Source organism: Atractosteus spatula, chromosome 14 (genome assembly GCF_055471065.1).
Source record: "Atractosteus spatula isolate fAtrSpa1 chromosome 14, fAtrSpa1.hap1, whole genome shotgun sequence".
Lineage (NCBI taxonomy): Eukaryota > Metazoa > Chordata > Actinopteri > Semionotiformes > Lepisosteidae > Atractosteus > Atractosteus spatula.
In genome coordinates, this window is record NC_142719.1 from 8,411,645 (window position 1) to 8,436,800 (window position 25,156).

The 25,156-nt window shown below is 38.6% G+C and overlaps 2 protein-coding genes and 4 non-coding genes across 9 annotated transcripts; all 6 read left to right on the forward strand.

Annotated features, from left to right (window-relative positions):
- Positions 1–43: 43 nt before the first annotated feature.
- Positions 44–3,941, forward strand: rpl13a (ribosomal protein L13a). Its single transcript, XM_088931741.1, has 7 exons — positions 44–99; positions 1,163–1,235; positions 1,730–1,795; positions 2,184–2,285; positions 2,777–2,862; positions 3,069–3,128; positions 3,690–3,941. Exons 1-7 carry the CDS (start codon positions 79–81, stop codon positions 3,897–3,899), a joined length of 618 nt encoding a protein of 205 aa, XP_088787867.1. The 5' UTR covers positions 44–78; the 3' UTR covers positions 3,900–3,941.
- On the forward strand, positions 1,582–1,664 carry LOC148820554 (small nucleolar RNA Z195/SNORD33/SNORD32 family). The gene has a single exon (XR_016094186.1). It is a non-coding gene; the product is annotated as a small nucleolar RNA Z195/SNORD33/SNORD32 family (small nucleolar RNA).
- Positions 2,397–2,466, forward strand: LOC148820555 (small nucleolar RNA SNORD50). Its single transcript, XR_016094178.1, has one exon. It is a non-coding gene; the product is annotated as a small nucleolar RNA SNORD50 (small nucleolar RNA).
- Positions 2,907–2,985, forward strand: LOC148820556 (small nucleolar RNA SNORD34). The gene has a single exon (XR_016094172.1). It is a non-coding gene; the product is annotated as a small nucleolar RNA SNORD34 (small nucleolar RNA).
- Positions 3,287–3,370, forward strand: LOC148820557 (small nucleolar RNA Z195/SNORD33/SNORD32 family). The gene has a single exon (XR_016094187.1). It is a non-coding gene; the product is annotated as a small nucleolar RNA Z195/SNORD33/SNORD32 family (small nucleolar RNA).
- Positions 3,942–4,982: 1,041 nt separating the features above from the next.
- Positions 4,983–23,064, forward strand: hnrnpr (heterogeneous nuclear ribonucleoprotein R). Of its 4 annotated transcripts, XR_016094102.1 has the most exons (14): positions 4,983–5,230; positions 6,886–7,056; positions 7,383–7,501; positions 7,731–7,838; positions 8,516–8,629; positions 8,978–9,154; positions 9,343–9,478; positions 9,924–10,129; positions 10,511–10,660; positions 10,845–10,966; positions 11,679–12,217; positions 14,087–14,150; positions 17,065–17,130; positions 18,947–23,064. XR_016094102.1 is itself a non-coding variant. In XM_088931746.1 (13 exons), the coding sequence occupies exons 2-12, from the start codon at positions 6,900–6,902 to the stop codon at positions 14,116–14,118; spliced, it is 1,860 nt and encodes a 619-aa protein (XP_088787872.1). In that variant the 5' UTR covers positions 4,983–5,230; positions 6,886–6,899; the 3' UTR covers positions 14,119–14,150; positions 18,947–23,064. The 4 variants fall into 4 exon arrangements, 3 of the variants coding, with proteins under 3 accessions (XP_088787872.1, XP_088787873.1, XP_088787871.1); XM_088931746.1 differs by lacking the exon at positions 17,065–17,130; XM_088931747.1 differs by lacking the exons at positions 14,087–14,150; positions 17,065–17,130 and having other exon boundaries at positions 18,947–20,572.
- The last annotated feature ends 2,092 nt before the right edge of the window (positions 23,065–25,156 follow it).

The window sequence follows — 25,156 nt, forward strand, 5'->3', positions numbered from 1 at the left end:
TTCCTCTCTGCACGAAGCTCCTCCCCCGCCCCTGATTTTTACTCGCGGCCTCCCCGTTTCTCTCTCTTTTCCCACATCATGGCGGACCGCTTCAATAAGGTGTGTTACGGGGCTGCTGTGTACAGGCAAAAAATGTTGGGTAAAGATGGGTATTCTGGAACCGAGGAAGGGTCAGTGCCTGTGTGGAAGTCACTCTGTTTCGTGTGTTTAATACCGAGGTGTTTGGTGCAGTGTATCAGTTGAATTTTGTGGTTTTGTTTTGCCTTGTGATAGGAGTGTTGGACCGGCATGGAGTACTGCCTGGCTCTGGGGCACGATGTCAGGTTTTCAATTTGCGAATTAGGCTGACATGTAGAAGAATGTTACAAAAATGTCCGTGCTGCTGCTCTGTTTCCTCCTCCCTGTTATCTTGAGTTTCTCTCCAAGCCTGTTAGGAGCTAATTCCCATCGCCCTGTTCTGCGTGTCTTGTAGGCCCAAATCCATTCATGCTTGCGTCCAGTGTGATGAAGCGGACCCATTTCTGTGTGGTGCGGTATTCTATACAATTGTAGGCAGCTCTGGTTCATGTAAAAATATTTTCTTTTGTGAAGAACCTCGGTTAAAAACTGGGCTGCATTTTTTCATCCGTCGTAAAGCACGAATGTACTTAACGATTATTTTTTATTAAAGCGCCACACGTTGTTCTACTCACGTATTACTTTGAAAGTGCTGTTAAGCGTTTCTTCCTTTCAGGGTTATTTTTTTGTGATTGATTTGTGTTGAGAAACAAAATAACGTTTTGTAGTGGTGCTGGGTGTCGGTGGAGCATTTCCGTAAGTGAAGAATTGATTTTCATGACAGACGTTGTCACGCGTGATAGTTTCTGAAATTTGCAACCAAATCTGGATCCCCGTAGAAATGTGCCCAGCACAACTCTTATCAACGCGTGTTACTTAGCGAGTGCAGTTAATGATGGCCTTTTCAGTTTATATATGATGTTGACCATCTTTATTAATATGAAATATGACGTTGAGTTCAGTTTAGTTTAAAATGTTTGCACCCGAATTAGTGGCGAAATACTTGTCGACGTAGCAGTTGCTGAGGTGCAGTGCGTTCATTCCCAAAGCCCTGGTGGTCAGCAGTAGCTCGTCGGCTCTAACTCGTCATATTCTTTTCCTCCAGGTTCTGCTACTCGATGGCAGAGGCCATCTGCTTGGTCGCCTGGCTGCCATTGTGGCGAAACAGGTTCTGCTTGGTAAGAATCTTTCTTTCTGTCGTTTATTTGGGCAGTTCTGTCTGAAGCAACCCAAGTGATATCCCTTGTTCAAGAAAGAGGACCTGTGCAGTGTCCCATCCGGGACGTCTGCCCACTGCCTTTTTCCCCTCTGTTTGCAGGGTTGGTGTCATAATCAGCTTGTACCTGGTTGTAAATGTCACCTTTTTCACAATCTTTCACTTCTACCTCTGCTACAATCTGTAAGTGCTAAAAGCAGTTACAGATTGTACTACCAAACTACCAATTGAAGTAGTTTATTAGAATAAACGTTTTGGAGGTCATTAAAGAAGTTCAGTTGTCTAAAAAATGGACTGACAAACACCTGACTGTCTATGATGATGCTTATCCTACACTGTTCGAGTTTAACTACCATGAGAAAACTTGACATGCACTACCATCTGAGACGGCAGGTGGTTTTTAATGGCAGTGTCCAGCAGTCCTTCGACGTGCCTGACCACCTCTTACTTTTACAGGCCACAAAGTGGTTGTCGTGAGGTGTGAGGGCATCAATATCTCTGGGAATTTCTACCGGAACAAATGTAAGTGACCTTTCTGCATTTCAGTTTAAGTCCATGTTTTGGCATATCTGCGGGGGATCCCTCAGTTTAAAAGGATAGTGGTAACTAAAGCGAACTGGAAATGGCCATTTCTTGTGGGTGACGCAAGATCTTAGAACAGAATTGCTGAGCAAATCATGCATTTTCTGGTCATGGTGTAAAGAATTTACCTATTCATTATTCCTAGCAGGCTTTGCAATTTTTTTTGTACCAAACTGAGAACTTAGGTCAGTGGCTAACTGAAGTCAATGTATACTGCATGTGTGGCTTAGCAGGAGTTAGAAGCTGGTCTTTGTCTTGGGTAGCACAGTAAGTGCACAATGCTGTCACAGTTTGGTCATGCTCATGTTTAGCTTTTGTCTTTGAACAGTGAAGTACCTTGCCTTCTTGCGCAAAAGGATGAACACCAACCCATCCCGTGGGCCCTACCATTTCAGAGCCCCCAGCAGGATCTTCTGGAGGACAGTGAGAGGTGAGGCGCTCTGAGGGCTGGAGCCTTCGATGTTACTGCAGCTTACAGAAGCCACAGCATGCGTTGACCTAAACGGGTGGCATTGCAACTTGCTCTCGACTGCAGTTTCCTGAACTGTGATGAGTCTTATCCCGAACCTGACCTGGTCTGATGACAAAAAAATGGATCTGACTGCTGAGTTCAGATGTTCTTTAAACCTATATAAACATGACTTAATAGTGTATATCCATAATAGTTAAACCAGCACTTTTCTTACAATCAAAGCGATGCTTTTCCATTTTCTGGAAGGGTTTTTTTAAAGTCTTTTTCCAGGAACGTAGCCCTGATACTTAACATAAGTTGCATCTTCTATATAGATGCCATTTAATAATTTTTCTGCATGGGGCCAAACATGGCTTTACCAAATGCTGAGCAAAGGGGTGCTCAATTAAAAAAAACCATGCGAATTATGGTGACTTTTTAGAAGTAATTATGCCTTTCTTTGTAAACAGGTATGCTTCCACACAAAACAAAGCGAGGCCAGGCTGCATTGGAGAGACTGAAGGTCTTCGATGGAATCCCCCCTCCTTATGACAAAGTGAGTGGCTCCTGCACACTTTATGCACCTGATCCTCTGATGTGCGCTGTCGATGATGCTTCTATTCTACCTACATTGTTTGAATATTCTTAAATGAGAACATGAAACACATCTGAGACACATTGACTCTTGTCCTTTAAAAGGCTTTGGTTTTATTCGGTGAAACTTGACACCCCTCCTCTCTCCCTCCCCAATGTGTCCTGCAGAGGAAGCGTATGGTGGTGCCAGCTGCTCTGAAGATTGTGCGCCTGAAGCCAAGTCGCAAGGTGACTGTTGTGTAAAAAAAAAACAAACCTTTGGTTTTGGCCTTTAAAAGCTGGCAAATGTCTGAAACTTGTGGTTTTAGAGGAGCTTTTTAGAAAATACTGATACCCTTTTCAAATGGTTCATATAGTTTCTGAGGCAGGAGCGTTTAAAAGTGCTGTGTGTCAGTGATGTTTTTCCACAGTTAAGTATTCGAGTTTCACGACCATGAGAATACTTGACATGCACTACCATCTGAGACCAGGCAGCACAGGATTCCAGTAGACCTGTAGTATTTAATGTAAAGGGTGATGGAGAATCTGATAAAAATGAGCTTCTCGATATACTTACAAGTACACTGGGTGGAAAGCAGACATATGCATGATTTGTGTCCCTATATACTTGTAGTGGTCAGGACTGGAAAACTTACTTAGGTTTGTTCTGATCATTTGACTGGAAACGTGAAAAATACACACATTCACTGTATTTGTTATCAAAGAAGTAAGGACTGGGGGTGGGGGGAGCTCAGGTTTGAGGTCCCATCGAATGAGGTCTCATTGCTCTGTCTTTGTCCTCCCCTCCAGTTTGCCCTGCTCGGCCGCCTCGCCCATGAGGTTGGCTGGAAGTACCAGGCCATCACAGCCACCCTTGAGGAGAAACGGAAGGAGAAGTCCAAGATCCGCTACAACAAGAAGAAAACTGAGCTGAAGCTGAAGAAGCAGGCGGAGAAGAACGTCGAGAGCAAAATCGCCAAATACACTGAAGTCCTGAAACAATATGGAGTTCTTGTATAAACTGGCCGTCTTCACTCGGAAAATAAATGTTTATATAAAGTATCCGCTGCTCTCATGGGTTATTTTGTTTGGATGTTGTGGGCAGTGTCTGGATTTGATTGTGAAGTGTGTGGTGCCCCTGTGTCAACACATTATTTTCTCTGGTGTTTGCAGGAATCTCAATACAGCAGTTATTTAAAGTGCCATTTACAAATGAGTTCTATTTACAAGCCATGCGGATTACTTGGCTTTAAGAGCAGATACCTAAGCCGTGTTAATTTCATATCCCTAAATTCCTTTTTTCTGAACCAAAAATACCTTGTGATCTTACAAGGCATTTGCATGGTAGTCTTGCAGTTCCATCGAATTACCTTTTTGTAGTTTTTCGAAGGCTATTGTGGGGGTGACTTTTGAGATGAGAAATAGGGAAGATTTTCCTTATGTCCTTAATCATGAAGTCGTGCCTTACGAGCTGCATCACAATTTAGCCCGTTCAGCCCAGGTACTAGCGATACGGGAATTTACGAAGATCAAAAAGATTACTAATATTGCAGAACCTGTGCTGGTACAACGACATGAAAAGAAAGGATATAAGCATTTGCACCCTGTCTTTTCTTAACGTAGTTCGGGTTAAACGATTCCCTATTACAGCCTGCTGAGATTTCGAAGCAAGCAACTCAAAAATAACATCATCGTCCGAAACAGACTTAATATCGAGAGCAAGAGAGAACTACCGCGTAAAATGCCTACAGCTGTACAGAGTTCAAGGCAGTGCGTCGTCTTATTTTGTGTTTCTGAAAATGACTCGGGTCTACATCACCATGCCGTGATAGCCTCGGTTGTGCTGCATGTACCCCGTGCCTAGGCACTGCTCCTGTAATTTTCCATTGTCACTGGAGGTGTCGGGATCGGATTCTTTCTGTAGACTCGTACTCTGCTGCAAAGCGCCCGCAGCTGCTTCTGTTTCCAGCTAGCAGGGCTGCAGCCTGCTGCTCCTTTCGCTCTCATTGGTCCGCCGCTCACGCCAGTCTCCCCGTTTCGCTTCTCTGATTGGCGCTTTCTTCCCCTTCGCGGCGGCCCTGGAGAGTGCGCTGGGAGACCCCGTGGCAAAGTGGCGTGCGCGCTCCCCTAGACAGGGTCGGGTTGACCGCGAGGAAGTGCCGTGGACGAGCATTGGTCTGTCTTAAGTCTTCTCCCGTGGGCAGATTTATAAACCCTTCCTCGAACACAGACAGATTTAAAATACAACAGCGTCTCAGTATTTTTTTAAAGACACGTTTTTTTTTTTTAAAAAAAAGGCCGCAGACAGTTGCGGGTAGCTGCAGTTTCGGAATTCTTGCTTTAAAGGAGCGGTAAGTTTCAGCCGGTCGGATGTGTTTTTCTCGGGCTGGGGGGGGGGGGGATGGTCTCTGCTTTGGAAGGGTTTTATTTAGGCCCTCTGAGGTGGGCTCGTTTTTTTTTTTAAGCGTCTTTGAGAGTAAAATAAACCCAGATTTAAATCCAGGGTAGGCGCAGAAGGATCTTTAGGCATCATTTCGTATGCAACAGAAGAATACGTAATCGCAATAAGGGGTTTCGGAGCTTCGCGTTCTTGTAGGCCTGTCTGAAATTTGTGCACCAAAGGGGGCGGAACGGATTTTTTGTCTTCGGCCGTGTGTGCAGTCCCAACTGCTGGTATTAATTTACACAGAAACCATTGTTTAAACCCGCAGGTCCCCGTCGGAAAATTCCAACAAAACATCAACCGGGCGCAGGCTTCCTGCTTGCAAAATTATTGCCGATTTTCTTTGGTATTTTGCCGTATCTTGGGTCTTGTAACTTACTGCGTTCGGGTTGGCGTTTTTTTTTTTGCAGCACACAAAAAGAGAAAAGCTCTGGTAAACAAGAACTTGATCTAGCTAATGCTAATTGCAAATTACTATACGCTGTAATTTTTCAAATTCGTGTAGTATATTGCCTAAAATGCCTTCCATATTCCATATTAGCCTAGGGATTTTTTCGGCGGCGGCTTGGGTTAGATCAGTACGATTTTCCATTGGCAGTTTTGCCCGCTCCCAGCGGATTAGGCAGAAATGCTTTTTTTTTTTCCCCTCAAGAAAAGACGAGATCTGCTGGAGTCCCTCCATTTTTTTCAAAACGTATGCCTCAGCAGTGAGATCCATTTAGCCACCCCGCTTGTGTTTCGTGTAGCTCCGCTGTCGCTGACTTTTTAAATACATTTTTTGTCGGCCCAGTTGCCCAGTTTTGCTGTGTGCGGTTGATCCGTCACGCCATCGCCAGCATCGCTTGGATTTGTAGAGAGCATGGTCTGGAAAACCGGCACGCAAAGCTGATTAAGATCAATTTCTTTAGTCAGTAAACAGGGATTCTTTTCTTGAACGTTGTGTGCAATATGTTAAGCATTAACCAATACAACGAGAATAAGATGCATTCTGAATGTTTATCTTAATTAATTTTACCCCACAGATGCCACTGAGAAATTATTTGGATCAGTGACCCTTAATTCTATAGAAATAGTATATGCTACAGTTATTGTTGGATTTTACGTTTTAATTTAAAAAAACTGTTGTTAAGAGTCGGTAGTGAAAGATTTTCGGGGAAAAAACCGTTTTGTAATGGAAGAGTTGTATAGAACTCCTGCTAACATTGATATTTCTCCACATTACAACATTAATAGACTTGCATAATGTTCGCAGAGAACTATAAAGAATTTGACAGTTTTGACATTTGTAATTCTATATGAAGTGCAAGCACGCTTTTCAAAGTTTGTCTAGAGAGTATTTGGACACGGTGTGTTTGACTCAACTTTATTGCCTCTTTTGAGGTTTTGAGGCCTTTCTGCATCCGTTTCTCATTTTTACCTTTTAGAATATTGATCTGGTCATTGAATGTAGTGTTACCGTACATCTACTAGAGAATGTCTCTGAAAATGTCGGATGACGGTTTCGGATGTTATTGATGTGCATGAAAGTTTAAAATTGCTCATCGGGTTAATTTCCTTCTTCAGTTACAGTAGGAGAAATGGCTGCTGAGGTGAATGGTAACTCTGCCCAGGTTAAGGAGGAGGACGAGCCAATGGACACCTCAAATGTAACCCACACAGAAAACTACCAGACTCTCATAGATGCTGGATTACCACAGAAAGTAGCAGAAAGGTTGGACAATATCTTCCAAACAGGTATGTGCCGGTTCCCATTTATTCCTCACCTGCTGTGTGCTTAGTGTTTCATTCTTAATTTTGTTTTAAGAAAAACAAAATGGCAAAATGTTTCACCTTTGCCCTCTTACCTCCATCTTTCTCAAGGGTGGTTATGTGGGGCAGGATGTTGTAGCTCCTTTGACGTCTTAGGAAGTAATAAGTTAATCGATCAAGTGGAAGGATTCAGTGACACTGGTAGTGTGTTCAGCAGGGACACGGTATGAAGGAAAGTTTGTGGTCCCTGGAAGAATGTCTGGTGTTAGCAGTTGGTGAGAGTGCCATGACTTAAACACCGCAAATTACAGGTTTGGTGGCATACGCAGATCTGGACGAGAGGGCCATTGATGCCTTACGAGAATTCAATGAAGAAGGTGCTCTCTCCGTTCTGCAGCAGTTTAAAGAAAGTGACTTGTCTCATGTACAGGTGAGTGCATGTCCTATAGCTCCCCTATTTTTGAATTAACTGTGATTATATTCATTAAAGCAATCATGTTTGTTTTTCTTTTCTCGAGAGGTAGAGTGATTTTGCTTTTTAAAATAGTTATATTCATTATTAGCAAGCATTTGGAACCCCCCCTCCCATCCCATCCCTACCTTCCATTGTCTTAGTGCTCTTCCTTTGCTTAAATTAATTTTTCTGCCTTCTGTTTCAGAACAAAAGTGCATTTTTATGTGGAGTAATGAAAACCTACAGACAGCGAGAGAAGCAAGGAAGCAAGGTACAAGAATCTACAAAGGGGCCAGATGAATCTAAGATTAAGGTAGAGTATTTGTAAAAACATATGGAATGGATCAGTTTATTATTTAAATATGTTAGAACATTCAGTAGAGTTTGGTTTCAGATTTGCCAGTTTGTCTGAATTGTCTTAAGGAAGCTTGCTATGGTGTTCAGACCATGTAGCCCATTGCTTGAGAGTGACATTCGGCTGTTCTGAAGGCCTTTCATAAGTGTTTTTAGAGCTGTTGATTATAGATGGAGTTTTTAAATACTGTTGTAAAAGTTGTGTGTTAACAAACGTAAATTGCAATTACAGTACATATGTATGGATTCTGCAAATTTGTCAGAAAGATACAAATCACTTTTCAAAAACAATTCAAAGATCTAACCTATTTATGACTAAAAACAGGTTTTGTATTGTTGTGGAAAATTATTAAACCCATTGAACACTGATCAGCAGAGGACAATAGACAAATTGCCTTTTGCAGCAGTGAGGTTTATAACTGAGTGAGATGTGTAAAGTTTGATGTCCTCGACTGATGTACCTTTTGTTAGTTATTTGCAATAACCTTTTGTGTGGAATTATTTTACTGTCCCCTGGAAGTGGTGAACTACGTATAATGTTTTTTTACGCCCGCTAAAAGCACATCCTTTTAGTGTCAATATCAGTGATGCCTTTTGAATATAAACAATTCTGATTGTATTTCCTTTACTTTGCAGGCTCTGCTGGAGAGGACAGGGTATACTTTGGATGTGACCACAGGGCAGAGGAAGTATGGGGGCCCTCCACCTGAATCAGTTTATTCGGGACCACAGCCAGGAGTGGGAACAGAGGCTAGTACTGCCTTTTTATGCTGTTTGGCAGAACATCTTAAACAAAGGATGGTCAGGGTTCACCAAAATTAAGAAATTGGATCTTCAGTCTTTCAGTTCTTTTTTTTATTCCAGGTTTTCTTTCCTTTGGTCTGGAAGACCTATTAGAAAGAGCACATTCATGCATATCAATTTAGTTGTAATTTAGAATTTGAAATGACCCTGAGATCTAAAACCGTTTTCCATTGGTAATTTTAAATATGCCTTTAATAATCTGTCACTACATCAATTTCAACTGAGTCCTTAATCGTGGATTTAAAATTGTGTTCCTTGGGCTGTAGAATTGATTTATTTTTTTAAACCGTGCAGGTGTTTGTGGGAAAGATCCCAAGAGATTTGTATGAGGACGAGTTGGTTCCTCTTTTTGAGAAAGCTGGCCCAATCTGGGATCTGCGGTTGATGATGGACCCCTTATCCGGTCAGAACCGAGGATATGCTTTCATCACTTTCTGCAACAAGGAAGCTGCACAAGAGGCTGTCAAACTCGTAAGAAATTTTTCATTCAAGCCAAGGCTGGCGCTTTTATTAAGTAAAAATTGTTTAAGGTCCTTGTTATAATGTCTCTGGTTTTGTTTTCAGGTGATTAACAGAATGTTTAAAATATTGTTATCGATATTGCGCTGTTAAGCACTTAACCTTGGGAAATTTTCTTTTCTTGAACCTTTTGTTTTTAGTGTGATAACTATGAAATCCGGTCTGGTAAATACCTTGGTGTCTGCATCTCTGTTGCAAACAATCGACTGTTTGTTGGATCAATTCCAAAGAACAAGACCAGGGAAAGTATCTTGGAAGATTTCAGCAAAGTCACAGGTTAGAGGAAAAATAGTCCTCTTCTTATATTTCACTGTCGTATACAAAGTCATTTACTTTTTTCACATTGGATAATGTAATTCTAGTTGAGAACTGGAGTAATGGAGTTATGTATATGTTAAATGTTTTGTATCGCTGCTTCTAAGAATCACTTAATCTCAGCAGGTAAACAGTTGGGTGATAATAGTATAGTATCTTGTTTAAAAGTAGTAGGTAGCTTTTGTTTTCAATTGTGAAACGGCACTTATTGAAGTAAGTGACCTGATGTCTCCTTGCAGGTAGGCTGTGGACATCGAATTTTCATTTACTAACAATGTGTAATTAAATGTGAATACTAGGCACTCTTATAGATCATACCACAGATGGTTCTTGAACTTTAATGTTGTCGTACTTTGTTGCAAGTACATGTGTAAAGTTTTGACATTCTCCCTTCTGCATCTTCCAGAGGGCCTTATGGAAGTGATTTTGTACCATCAGCCTGATGATAAAAAGAAAAACAGGGGTTTCTGTTTTCTGGAGTATGAGGACCACAAATCTGCAGCCCAAGCCAGGCGCAGGCTGATGAGTGGCAAAGTCAAAGTGTGGGGCAACCCAGTCACTGTGGAGTGGGCTGATCCTGTAGAGGAGCCTGACCCAGAGGTGATGGCAAAGGTATGATAATAGAATATTAACAGTGAGTTGTTTTTTTTAATTCTTGATGTCTTACAGCAACTTTATGATTTGTTCTAATTACTGTAAATAGGGCATATTGTAAAGAAGAAAACGAGTATTGTTCAACAAGGTGTTGTGAAGTGAAATGGAACCATGGCACATAAATTGATTGCTACATGTTAAAAAAAACACCTCAGTAGGGTTCTGTTCAATATATTGCTTAAACATGGAAAATTGTTGTTTACATTAAAAATTGGAAAGCTCCAGTTTATCTTTTTCTGGTGTGCTTGTGTGTATATATATACAAACAACTGTGTCCCAGCTGTGATCTAGTATCTGCTAGGTGATGTCTAACTTTTTTTTTCCATTTCACTTTAACAGGTTAAGGTGCTGTTTGTGAGGAACCTCGCTACTCCTGTGACTGAGGAGCTTTTGGAGAAAACATTCTCTCAGTTTGGGAAATTGGAGCGAGTGAAGAAGCTTAAAGATTATGCTTTCGTTCACTTTGAAGATCGGGATGCAGCAGTCAAGGTGAGTGTAGAGGCCTATTGGCCCTGGTCTTGATGATGCTACTGACGGTTTGTATTTCCGATATGGACGTTTTTCAACTTCTCAAGTCTTCCAATAATAATGATTAAATATGAAATATCCGCACTGTGAAGTGCTTTTCCTTAGTGGTTATAAAAATACATTTTATTTCCATATTCCACTCTAGGCAATGCAAGAGATGAACGGAAAGGAGCTTGAGGGAGAAGAGATTGAAATAGTTCTTGCAAAACCCCCCGATAAGAAACGCAAAGAACGTCAAGCTGCCAGACAGACTACTAGAAATACAGGGTAAGGGTTTTAGTCTAGTGTATGCAGTTGACAATGCATTTTGTTTGTAAAGGCAGTTTGCATGTACTTTCTGTGTTCACATGGGCTTTCCCCATGCAGTTTTCCTCTCGCCTTCCACAGATATGATGGCTAGAATAAGGGGCTTAATTGAATATCCTATACTAACTAACTTAAACTGAACCTTTCTAGTCTTGATCAGAAAACACTATGAAGGACTTGATATTTAAGTATTCAAACTAAAAGACAATGACAGAGTCAGGCCAGTGGACCTGTACAGAATAAAGTGAAACGTGAACCAAAGGATACAAATTAAAGCTTTGTGCATTAAAAACTGAGAACAGGAGGCATTTGTTATTTAAAGGGTTGTGGGAATATGCAACATACTGCCTTGCTATGTTGTTAAAATTGGTTCCCTGGCTTCTTTCAAGTAATGGCTGGATGAGATCCTTGGATCAATTAGCAACTACATGCTAAACAAGTGACCTCTTAAGTGGGATTTCTTAACTTGTTCCTCTGTGCTTAATTGTTTGCCCTATGATGGATGGGTGTTTTAGCCTGGATATGTTCCAGGAAAGCATTCTGAAGATGGTTTTATGATTCAAAGATCATTTGCTAATCTGGTGTTCATTTCATTTTGTATCAATAAGCTTTGTTTTTCTAACTTCAGAAGCTGTCGGGTCTCATGTAACCTGTACCCTCTTGATTTTTCTAGGTATGACGATTATTACTATTACCCTCCACCACGAATGCCTCCACCTGTCAGAGGCAGGGGACGAGGAGGCAGGGGTGGATATGTGTATCCTCCAGATTACTATGGCTATGAGGAGTACTATGATGATTACTATGGCTATGACTACCATGACTATCGAGGTGGCTATGAAGATCCTTACTATGGTTACGATGATGGCTATGCTATGAGAGGAAGAGGCAGCCGTGTCAGCAGAGGTGCTCCTCCTCCACCAAGGGGCAGAGGAGCCCCACCACCCAGAGGAAGAGTTGGCTACACCCAGCGGGGTGCACCTTTGGGAGCACCTAGGGGTGCTCGAGGTGGCAGAGGAGGTCCGTCCCAACAGCAGAGGGGCCGAGGTGCTCGGGGATCCAGAGGAAACCGTGGAGGCAATGTGGGTGGAAAGAGGAAGGCAGATGGGTACAACCAGCCTGATTCCAAGCGCCGCCAGACCAACAACCAGCAGAATTGGGGCTCCCAACCCATCGCCCAGCAACCTCTGCAGCAGGGTGGCGACTATTCCGGTAACTATGGTTACAATAATGACAACCAGGAGTTTTATCAGGATTCTTATGGGCAACAGTGGAAGTAGACAAAGAGAGGGTATTGGGGAAAAATGGAGATTGGCAGCAGCTTTGATTGGCTTTTAAATCTTCATCCTTCACACACAAAAAATAGTATGAACACACAAATTGGCTTAACCTCATCTACGTTCAAGTATCGATTGGCTGCAGTATGTATTCGGCTGAAGATAAGTGTATATATACACCTTTCCTGATTTTTCTTATCCTTTTGCTTTCCTTGTGGTTATTTGGGACATTTCTGGCTTTAAACACATGAAATGCTTTTATTCTTTTTTTATTTTGTTTGTACTTTTTTTTTAAGCCTACATTTAACATTTTAACCGTGGACGCTCATTCAAAAGTTTGAGGAGACATTTAATCATGAGTATCCTGCAGGAAGCAAATGTTTTTTTCTGGACATTTTCCCTTCAGATTTGTGATAGACTGCCATAGGAATTTGCTTGTATATAAAAGCTTAAAGCTAGAGCTTTATTTTCGATTGTTTTGCGGAAATGGGGGAAAAAAAATCCATAGAAAAGAAAGAAAAATTGCAATTTTTCTTGTGTTGGGAAGTAACGTTCAATTGTATGTTTAGCATTTGTAGCAATAGGTTAAATTGTGTTTTTTAAACTGTTATAACTTCAAACGTTTTTCAAATTTGCCCTAGAAAATTTGGTTTGGCTAAACCATAAGAGCCGTGGCAATCTGTTCTTTGATGTGTTTGTATTTATAACTTGTTCTTGTTACATTTCAATAAAACTCAAACGTACATCATTCAATTATCAACTATTTCAAACTCAGTTGTGTCATGAAATATTTAATTCAGTGGTTACATCTCAAAGGACCATGTCTGAGTGGAAAAACTACATATGTGAGTGATCAAATTGTTTAAAAAAATTACATTTTTGTAACTGCTGATATTGTGCTCCTAAATCAAAGTATTCAGTGGTCACCTCAAAATTCACTTGTATACAGGAATGATCATTGCTTTTGTGTGTTGCGCCAGAACAGCTACTCTTCTAAAACATTGTCCAAAGTATAAACAAAGTTGGAAAGACCTGCCCATAAATTCAATTGGTTTATTCAAAGAGTATTTCAGTCTTAAATTTTGTTTAAACAGGTGGATTTTAACCCTTTGCTTTCCAGCATTTATCTTGGTTATATTTTGTATTTTTGTGTGGATGCGAAGGCAGAGATGTCTAGTACTCTCCAGAATGGATTAAGAACATGGGTTAAGTATTTTGAAGTGGTCTTTCCTGCCAAGCACAAACCCTACAAATATCACAGTGAGAATCAACTGGAGGCTTGGAATCAACTCCTTCACTTTGAAGAAAGTATTTCGACATCATTACCAGTTTGACCCTGAAGAGAAGGAAGTGAAATCATTTGGTCTTAAGAGCATTACTGAGATCCTAAAGTAAATCCAAAATTTCTTCGTAGAAAGTGAGACTGTACCAGTTTACATTAAGTGTACGCAATGTGGGCTCTGTTCTCAAAACGTAGCTCGCATGGAAATGGAATCTAATTATAGAGGTGAGCTTCCAGTGGTGGTGTACATTTATTAATGTGTTTCTTTCTTTGGAAACCCTTGAGCTCTCCTGCATAATCTAATGTACTGCAATGCAAACTGAGAATAGAATCCGTTTCGAAGTGGACAACGCATCAGTTTATTGTGGAGAACCCCCCCCCCCCCTTCTGGTAAACCAAAGGGTTAAAATTATGAGGGTTGAAGCATGATTTTGCTAAGAGTATTTTTTTTTCCTAGTAGAGTTCTGATTTTTTAAACTTTTTTGTTTTTTTAAGTTTCTCCTTTTATTCCAAATTACCCAGGTGAAGAAGCGGCAGCTCCAGCGATAGAGTGAGGAACACATCACAGCTGTGTTCTTCATGAAGGGTGAGCTTGGTTTCAACTCTTCACGACTAACTGAAGTTCTCTCTTCCTCTGGGGTTTAGCTTCACATTCTTGATGTTTTGCTCAGTAGGAGGATTGCTAAGTATGCTGTGACCTTTATCCCAATAAGTTATCAGTCCTGAATGTAGTGTGTGATTATCAAATGGAGCAGCAGAATTGCTGGAAGATTTCTGGTTTTGAACTATTGGGCTGCAGGTCATTTCCATCATTTTAATTTTGGAAATTCAGTTTTGGGATTTTAGTCAAGAATTGGTTTAAAAACGCAATGTAACTTACTGGTCAAAACATTGAGAACCATCTACTCCTCAGATGAAGGCTTCAGTTATGAAGCTTCCCCAAACCAGTTACACTTGAAATGCAGCTTATCCACCAAAGTCAATCATATCTTAAATTTGGCTTGAGTTGCTGATGGGTGTCTTATTGGGGAAAGAAAAGACTGAAGTAAAGAGCAGGTTAGTGCAGCTTTATGCCAGGGTGAATCAAACTTCAGAATGTTAAGGTTGGCCTTAAGCACAACCCAACATGCTGCGGTTTGCTCAGTATTTTCTTCACTTGTTTTTTTCCCCATTGGATGTTTTAATCCCTCTCCCCCCCTCCCAAAAACATAAAAACATTCACCATGTCCTGCAGTCAGGACCTTCACGTCTGAAGCTTGGAGGAGACCGCCTCCAAGGTTGGCGGACAGTTACATTTTCATGTGTTCCAGTTCGATAGGAAGCACTCCTTTCTATTGTCTTTACTGTTAAAAGGATTTTCCCAGCCTGAGAAGAATGATTCTACCATATTGAGCCTCTTGGCTCTTCTTTATGTTTGGGAAACCAGAAGACTAACATTCTACAAAATTGATGATCCAATTGGCACCCAGCGTCTGCATTAAACACTTGGAAGGACTACCCATTTTTCATCTAATGACCTGGCAATCAATTGGCTACCAGTTTCTGTGAACTGGTTGTATTCACCATTATGGAATTTAGATGATCAGTTATATGCTTTGTTTTACTTGTGGTCGTTAATGTCTTGTCTAGATGAACAAATATCTGTTGCTTTAATTTTTAACAATTCTTGTGAGAAAGATATTAGCATCAGTTTTTTTTACACAGGAGTCTACATGATATTGTGCATTATTTATAGGATTTTAACATAAGTTAAATTTATAATCTTGGAGGTAAAAGTATCTTGCATCATGTGGAAATTAAAATATGGACTTTTTACATGTTTTAAACATGCTATTAATGAAGAACTTGAGTAATATTTTTTTGGGGGTGGGGGAGAATGCCAGTGCTGAAAGATTAGATGATTGCATTCTGGAAGTCACAGCTATTGTGAAATTAGTTAATTTATTTTATTTAGAAGATTATATCTCAAGTGGAATTCACACCTTTTGTCATTGTAAATTAAAGAATGAAGTCCATTGTCAGAAATCATTAATTCAGTTGCCATATGAATCAAATTGCACACATCCAAGAATGGTAATACTTATATAAATGTTTACCTGAAATTACAGTAACTTCTTCCAAATTAGTGCTGTTTGGGTTCTGTGAAACCACTGCATAGATTTTTGAACGCAATTGATTTAGTATCTTATGCCCATGCTTAATATACTAGCAAATTAAACTTTTAAAGACATCATGTTAATTATTGGAGAAACAGCAGTGCCACAGTGAAATTCTAACCTGAATGTTTCACACAATCTGTCCCTCAAGGAAAAATGTATACATAGCTTCATTTTTGATGACCAGTGTTATATAGGTATATTTTGTCATGTGCTCACATTTATATGACACTTGCCAAAAAGGTGAAATGCTTTTTTAAACTACTGCTACTGATAGAACCTTGAATAATTTGCTAGAATCCATAGATCTTAAAGTTTAAAGCCTTAAAGCGCAGTTTTGATTTGAAGATCTTGACAGTATGCAGGAGATTCAAAACATGGAAATTTCAGCCGGTATGCACTGGTTTGTCAGTACTGTTGCTCAGATTGCTGGACCCAGTAGTGCCTCTTTTAAAATATTAAGAGAACTTGAACATAATCTTCTGGAATGGAATGGTTTCATTTGCACCTACTTCTAAGATCCTGTCAATTCTGACAGTAGTTTCCAAAACTAGTATCTTAAGCTCCAGAATTGCTAGGGCTTGAACATGTGAATTGTAGCTGTTAATTTATTCATTAACGGTAAGTATGATTTTTATACCTAATAATAGAAGTTCTTTAAATACACTGTGCAAATTTTTTTGTATATACACATTGCAAGGCAGTTATAATATAACACTCTTGAGCATAGTGACCTTTAATTGTTAAATCCAGGATGTCTCATTTTGTGTCGGGGTCTATACTACACATAGTTTAGCTTTAGAGATTACTTTGTTTTGCTAGTCAATGTTTAATCATGTATAGAAAATTCAAGTCTAATTTTTGAAGGTGTTGACTGACAATTATTTCACTGCTTTATTTAAGATTTGCACATTTTATCGACTACTTTGACTTTGGAGGAAAAACTTTAAAGTGCTGAAAAGCGTTTTTATGAAGAATCCTGCAGAGCCCTTACACATTTTTGCAAAGGTCCTTTCAAACCTAAACAGTAACAAAATATGACATGAAAGCATCACAATAGTGTGTTTGAGCCCCATGTTTTGATTTGTTTCCATTTTTAGTGTGCATTTGAAACCAGTTTTCAGTTATTGATGTTTCATGACTACCTTTCATGTGGGTTGTGGTAGTAAGCACAATCTCAAAGGAGTTGTGAGTATGTACTGGTGATATTGTTCAAGTTCATTGATAAAATCTGACAGCTCAGATTTTGTAGATGCATAGATTTAGAAATTTAAGTAAAAAATTTAATAGCTTCACATTTGTAATAGTCATACTAATTTAAGTATACTTTCAATGTCCAAATAGAGTACTGTGAGAACGTCAAGAATGCGTGAGTGCAGTTCCAGGGACATCACTGAGGAGCAAAGCTAGGTATTGGGAGTATGCACCTGTATTTCTTTCATTGAGTTACCTTGACATCAAATTTCTGAATTTACTGCAGTCACGCAGTGACATACACCCATGTTTTGAAACAGGGCTATGAGTTCATTTCCCCTTTATTGTAACATTTGCTAACATAAAGCACAAAAAACTCAGAAGGGGCTATTGATTTTGCGACTAACTGTTTTAGTAATAAAAAGCTCCTTTTATATTTCAAACTTATTGCCTTGTTTTAATGATTTTCAATAAAACAGTCTGTGCACATTGGGTCTTTGGCTTTTTTGAGTATGCATTGGGGATGAATATCAAAGAAGCTTTTATCCGTTAACGGACTTATTTTGAAAACTTTTACTTGGAACAATCCACATGCCAGCCTTCTTGCTCAAGTGGAGAATCCTGCCAGAAATTTTGGAATTATTTGATCACTCATGTACTGCAGTTCTTGCTGTTGCTCTTTGAATGATTAGCTATTCATTTTCCACATTCTGATGAATAAAAAATTAATGAAAACCTCTTGCAAAATTGCACCCTACGGCATTTTCCAGCAGTATAACTATTTCATGATAGCGACTCTGACGTTCACAGTTATTGTACAGGCATATACAAGCAAACGTTCACAATTTAATATTAAAATTTAAGAAAACATTTACATATTTGAGTTATGTAGATCAGGCTTGAAAAGTTAAGTATGCTTTACATGTCAAAGAACATCTTAAAGGTATTTAATCTGCTGGTTTTATGGGATACTCGGATATGATGAGCAGCTTTTATCATTAACAATTTTAAAACTGAATTTACACTAAACATTCCTATGTTGAAGTGCTAAGGGAGTATATTTCAGAATTTTCCGATCACAATATAAAAAAAAATTACACCCAAACTAAAGCATTTTGACTTCTTTACAGTTCCTGATGTGAAGATGTGGCTAGAAAATGTAGTCATGGATATATTTTTATAGTTTGCAGTGATGATTGTTAAGGTTACAAGGAAATTCTAAAACAAACATTTTTTGTTTTTTAATTGAGTTTTGGTGAGATTGAATAGTAGGTGATCATAATGTCTCATCCCTTCTCTTTGAATGGAAAAGAAAAGATGGTGTTTTAACAGTCTTTAAAAAAAAATGAAGCATATTTTTCAATGTAGTGCATACGTGTTGGATGTTGAATCAATAAATTGTAATATGGCTCTTAATATGAAATGAATCACCCTGAAAAAAGCCAATCACCTTCTTATTTAAAATTCATTTGGAATGAACAAGGCCAAAAAATGTTTAGACCATGACATTAGTGCCTTCTGTTTCCAATACTTCACATGGCAGGTAATGGAAGATGGAAATTGGAGTACAAGCCTGATTAGAGTTTCCATATGTATGTATATTTTTTGGAACGTGTTGAATTGAACTGGTTGTGAACTGTACATTTTACAGCAGATTTTAAAGTGAAAGTTAAACTTTAAAGACCTCAAATCCTGATTAATGTTGTTTGATTCTCAAATCTAAAATTTGTATAATAAATAATTCATTTCATTTGCCTAATTAATAATTTATTCAAATTTGAGGAGAGCCAGATTCGACTGGAGAGTAAATTGTTGTTCATTATTGGCACGGAAAGACACCGCCAAACCAAGTCTCAAAGTCGGCATAATATGGAAAGATGCAGATTACTACTCATAAGCTCATGGCGTTTCCAGCTCTTGGTTTAATAACCAACCAATAAGAAAATCTTTTTTCAGATGACATCCAAGAGTTATGTAAGTATTTACTTTTTGTATTTTAACTCCTTCCTTTTGTCACCTGACTATCTATCAGGGAAGCGAGCTTGAGGCTGCCCTGACCTGACATGTCATGCTGTCGACTTGCTAGGTGGGGGTCTGAGATGAAGATAGCATTTGGACTCCAGGGTAAGAATGTATTTCAAATGTCATTTTTTTCCTGATCTAGGTTTAATACAAAAATAAAGAAAATTCCATCTGGTACATTGAAGATTCTCGAATTAGCCTTGGCAAACAGAAAAGCAAAGAAATGGCTTTTACAATATAATAAGATAGTGCTATTCCTATTGCGTTTGTTACTTGTGCTCTTTTAATATCTACACGCAAGCACCTATTTTCACACCTAGTCCCAGATTGATGGAGCTGAGGCCATACTAATGCTGAATGTTACAGCTATTCTGTATATCTGTATTTTAATGTTCAGAAATATTGAGGAAAATATATCCAGACGCGAATTAGAAAACCTTTTTCTAGAACGGGTCTCAAACTTAGTTCCTCAAGTGTCTCCTGATTTTTTTGATCCACCCACATTTCGAGTTACATTTTTGAGCTAATTTAATTCACTGCATAATTGAAGTACTTTTAACTGTGCCCTGTGGTAACTTAAATTGTAACTGTAATGTAGTTAGTTGTGCAAATTAACTTTAAAAGAGCATTAACCAAGAATATTTTCACCCTCTCGATGGTTGTAGATTTAGCCCAACACGATAATCTGGTTTCGAACCTTCAACGTGACTGATGAGATAATCAAGAACTGTAAAATTGATCACTATTCCATGCAGTAGCTATATTACTCCCCATATTAAAAAGCTCCCACAAAATTAAAATCAGACAAATCCATCCCCACAATTTATAATGGGAAATCCAGTGTCAAGTGATTGCCAAATTTAGAGGCATGTTATTTTGCGCACTTATCTAGTTATCAAACCCCTGTGTGTGAAGATGGGTGAAGTGGAGAGAGACTGCCTTGGAATTGGTTAACAGCGTTCTCTTGACTGCACCTGATGCATTCTGCTTCACTTTGAGAAGCATCTCTTCACTATTATAGCTTTTATCTTAAATTTAAGGTTTTGGTTTCCATGTTGATGTGACCACTTTAACCAAAACAGCTGTTCACTCCCATGAAAGAATATGAAAAGTCATGTACTGTTTTTTTAATATTAATATTCCCACACATAAGGCTTTGAAGTCAAAGTGTTAAAAAGCACCATTTGAATTAGTTATCGTCTGATAGGTACTACTACAAACTGCTTCTTGATTTCAGGTTATGACTGGATAATGAAAGATTCCCTAAGTTTTCAATCCTTAGGTTTTATTAGAGTTATAACTGGGGGATGTATTCATCAACATGTAATGCCTCTTTTTTTTTTTCCTTTGGTTTCCAATAAAAGTTAAACTATTGCATCGGTATGTAATCTTATTTGAAATTTCTTCTTAACATACAAGTTCTAGTTCTGTTTTAATTAGTATTTAACTAGACTCTTATGTTGCACCTTTCTGTGATATTATGCCCACACTTTTTAAATAGATAATTAAAAAAGCTTATTTACAAACAGCGCCTCAGATGTGCCAGATGAACACTGCACCTGAAGTCATTTCCTTAAACATACCCTGTTATTGTCAAATGAACATTAGTTCTAATAAAAACATGCTTGGGCAGTTTAATGTGTCAGGTCATTAAGAGTTGCTTGGGAATAATCAGAAAACATGTGGAAGGATTTAATAAATTATGGTGCGAGAGAAAAGCTGGATTGTGGTATAATATCATGTCATTGTTCAGATGGTGAAACGCATTCAGGCATCTGTGTGACCCTACTGGCACCAGAGGGGAGTCCAGGGGCTTGAAAAGGTAGAAAATTGTGACCTCTTTAAAATACACAGACCACAATAAACAGTTGTAACAATTTAACATTTGTGCTGAATTTTCATGTTGAGCTTTAAGTGAAGATTAGCCCTTAAAAAGGTATTAGTGTACACCTGCAGCAGAATTATAAGACAGCATATAAATAAGATAGCATTATAAACTAGAAGAGCAGACCCAAACTAGTGTGCTCAAGGTAAAGAGGTAATTTGTCATTATGATCATTTTCTGGCTAGATGAATCTTGGACAACTGTTACAATTGAACGCATGATTAAATGCATTTTGTAGCAATTAAATGAGTACATGGGGTTTGAATTCCCTCATTTTGTTTTTGCATGGGCTGTGTAAATGATTTTTTATCTAATTTTACATTAACTCTGTTGCTCACACAGTTAGTGTCATACCAATCTTCATACTTTCAAGACCAGTGTTTGAAATCTACTTTCTAATTCTAAAGAGTGCTCTCTGTGGTTTGAAAATGTTGCTTTAATTTCTCCCTTTTCTGACTTTTTTTCCCATTTATAAATATAGACTTGTCTTGCTTGCCTGTCTGCATTGTAGTGCTATATGCACATCATTAGTGACTCAGAACACTGTGTAGGTAGGCAATAGAGTATCTTGAGATGGTGTTTCAGGGAGCTTGTTTGTGTCCATTATGTAAGTACTGTATTAACACAAATTAGACAATAAAATGAAGGTTGAAGGGCTCTCTACTTTTGGACCCGACGATATTGAATAATTCCTCAACTTAAAAGAAGCTGATACAATTTGGAGGGCAACATTGGGAAAAGAGTAGATATGGAATTGAAGACCTCTGTTTTTTTAAAATTGCATTTAAGATGCTTTTGATGGGGGGGGGGGGAAGTAGTTAATTGAAACTTCAAATGGAGCATCTCAAATATCTATATAGGAAGACATGCCTGGAAATAAACGGGAGGTAGATTCAGGACAGAAGACAAAAATATTAGTGTTTGGATCCAAATGAGATTAACATGAGATGATAGTAAGTGTCAAATACAAATGTGGTATTAAACTGTGTATATTTATGTTAAACTCTTCAGGAATTATAAAAATGCATGTGAGTGGCATGGTTTCACAGTGGTGAGCATTACTGCCTTGTAGCTCTGGGTTCAGTTTCTGCAGTGCTATCTGTGTGGAGTTTGCATGCTTTTTCTGGGTCTGCATGGATTTTCTCTGGGTGATCCGGTTTTGTCTCCATAGACCGGAAAAACATGCTGGTAGTTTTTTTTGGGGGGGGCTTCTGTAAGATTTTGCCCTGGTGTGAGTACGTGCATGTTTGTTTCTTGAGTGTGTCCTGCGATGGTCTGGGTCCTGTCCAGGGTGTATCCTGCCTTGCACAATATGCTTCCCGGGATAGGCTCCGGGCCACTGTGACTCTGAAATGGATAAGCAGTTATTGGAAGTGATGTGATGATGATATGTGCATGTTGGTCTCAGATGTGATGCATGGGCTGAATCCTGTACAGCTCTTGGAACAACGTATTTGACTCTGGGAAACAAGTTTTTGTTTTTCATTGTGGTTAGATATTAGTGAACGGACAAAATTGAGGTGTATCACATGGATTGTTCATTTATTTTTTGAAACGGTTGGTGGGGTAGGTCACCATTAAAGGCTAGGATCCTGACTCATCATGATCTTATCTCTTGCATATGATAAGGGGGACTTGCACATCTACTGCCTGGGTTTTGATAGAAGATTTTGACATTGGAAACAAACCATTACAGAAGACCCTTAAAAGTTTAACTACAATATATTAACCTTTTATGAATGTCTCAATCTCTCCAAGATGTTTTACAGGCCCATCATGTTATGATTTATAAATCATCCTTTCTACTTTCTTTTTATAGAAAATAATTCCACTGTTATTTTAGTAATGGAATTCAGACAGTTATTGGAGGATTTATAATTTAATATTTGTTCAGTGTTGGTAGGGAGTGAATTTTCCTGTGCTGTCAAGTAGGAATTACTTTTTGGTTAAATTAAGTTATTTTTCATAAAATAATTGCAGCTGATGGCCAAACATGGTTACTCTGAATAGTGTTCAATGTCTTAAATGCATTGTCTGTACTTAAATAAAATTTGAATTTGTGATAACTTAATCAATATTGAAGAACTGTGCACTCTAGGTGCACTACAAAAGTTGTTTTTGTAAGTAGTTTTCTCACCCTGGTATTACTTTAAGTTGCTGGATTTAGGTTTTCAAAATTGTTTTACTAAAACACTTGTTTTCTTTTTAAGGTCAACAATAAAGTATTTATTAACACCTCAAAACTTTGCATTTCATTATTTCAGTAGATGTTTGTACTGTAAGTTTGATGTTTTCTTTGTTGCCAGTTAAGCAACAAATTGAGTTTGATGGTTTAAATGATCTCATTTTTCTTAACACGTTTTTCCTTTGCAGTTATGATTTTTAATCTAGAATATTTTCTGTGGAGGCTGTGTAAGTACTCATGTAACTGAAAAGAGTGATTTTGTGTCAAGACTACTCTAAACAGTAGGAGAGGTGTGCTGATAAGGTAGGTTGTTGATTTAAACAATTAAAGATGTAGAGTAACAGTCATAGAAAACTGGTAGTCACAATTAAGCATGTTATGCATATATTAGGGCAGTTTACAAAGATTTTTTGTCAACATTGATAGAAATTTTAAAAATATTTTTTCCTTTAGAACGTGTCACTGAAATTGCACATCTTTTGCCTCACTGTGGTTTTAGTATGGTAACAATTTGTAATTCTGCAGAAAATCCCTGGCAGTGACAGGCACTGTTCTTTGTCATTTGAATGCAGAAAGGTGTTCACACTTTATTTTGAATTTGTTTGGAAGCAAATTGGTGGAAAAAACCCTCAGGAACCCAATTAGTAGTGCACCCATTTGTACAATAGTTTTGTAGACCTCGCCAACAAGTAGTACATTTCTGTATAGTTTGCAATTGCAAATTGCAGTTTGCAAGTGAAGAAAGCTTACAGGTTTAAATAATTTTATCAGCCCTAAAACCTTTTAAGTAGAGTATAATATAATTGGTGTTTTCTAATTCTGCTCATTAACCTTATTTTAAAAAATAAGACATTTTTCATTTGTTGCTGGTTGACACTGGCCAAGTAAGATGAAGTAATTAAATACTAATAGGTACTACAACTAATGAGGCAGTTGAAATGTGAATACCCAAATAGAACTTATTGGACATACAGGATTTGGGATTTTTGGTCATATTTACTTTTTTTCACTGACATCCGATTATCACTGCTGGTGGATTATCACATCCATCTTTGTAATATAGTGTTATCTGTGAAAAGAGCAACACCTTGTGGTTGTTCAGTAGAGCAGCATGAACTGGTGACAGTTCAGGAGCAGAGAGACTTTTGGGTGAACTGATCTCAGAACTGATTCAGTTTTTGAATAAATACAAAAACATGAATAAATTGAATTTACAGGTGGCAAACATTTTGCTGACATTGTTGAAAAACAGCTACAGCTGTTGTTCTCAAAACACTCCACTTGCCCATGATCCCTTTACAATAAACTTCTTCAGATGAGCCCCCTCCACCTACTTTAAATTTATCTAATTTTGCAAATTGATGTAGATGAAATACAATGTTGATTTTAATATTAAATGCACTACATAGCAAGGCCTCATTTAAAATATGGTGTATGCTTTTGGTCACTGTTTGTCACAAAAGATTGTGCTGCTCTGGAACCAGATTCTGTATGTTTTGGGGCTTTAGCAAGTGTCCTATACCTCTGAGCAGAGGAAACTATGAGGGGTCTTGATACAAGTACTGAAAATCCTTAGATAAACTGAACCTTCCTAGTCTTGAGCAGAAAACAATACAAGTATTCAATCTGGAAGGTAATGGCAGTCAAACCGGTGGACTTCAGAAAAGCATGAAACGCATACCAGAGGGCACAAGTGCAAACTACACAGCGATGCATTTAAAACTAAGAGCAGGAGGAACTTCTTCAAGGGTTGTGGGAGTATGGAACAAGCTACCTATCCATCATGTTGTGAAGCTGCTACCCAGGCTTTATTCAAGAAATGGCTGGATGACATCCTTGGGTCAATTACCGACTACCTACAGTAACTGCCTGGATGGGCTGAGTAGCCTCCTAATTTGTGACACGTTCTCATGTTTGAATACTTTGAACCAGAGCAAAGCTGAGCAGTTATCAATTGTGATGTGCCACTCCTGGGGTTCTGTGCTGTTCTGAGCTTTGTACTCTGTCATTGGTACAGTAGTTAGGAATTGTCTAATACTCTTATTAAGACACTAGAGGGCAGTGTCAAACTACCATTTTATGTTCCTGGATCACTCCAAGCTTCTTTTTAAAAAAGCATACTGCAGGCACTTTAAACATACTTTAAAGGC

Excerpts from the sequence above, each read along its gene's own strand:
- hnrnpr (XM_088931745.1), top strand. The coding sequence starts at position 6,900 with ATGGCTGCTGAGGTGAATGGTAACTCTGCCCAGGTTAAGGAGGAGGAC. Across the intron at positions 7,839-8,515 it reads CAGATGAATCTAAGATTAAG|GCTCTGCTGGAGAGGACAGG; the intron begins GTAGAGTATTTG and ends TTTACTTTGCAG. Across the intron at positions 10,967-11,678 it reads CAGACTACTAGAAATACAGG|GTATGACGATTATTACTATT; the intron begins GTAAGGGTTTTA and ends TGATTTTTCTAG.
- rpl13a (XM_088931741.1), top strand. The coding sequence starts at position 79 with ATGGCGGACCGCTTCAATAAG. Across the intron at positions 1,796-2,183 it reads GAATTTCTACCGGAACAAAT|TGAAGTACCTTGCCTTCTTG; the intron begins GTAAGTGACCTT and ends GTCTTTGAACAG. Across the intron at positions 3,129-3,689 it reads GCCTGAAGCCAAGTCGCAAG|TTTGCCCTGCTCGGCCGCCT; the intron begins GTGACTGTTGTG and ends CCTCCCCTCCAG.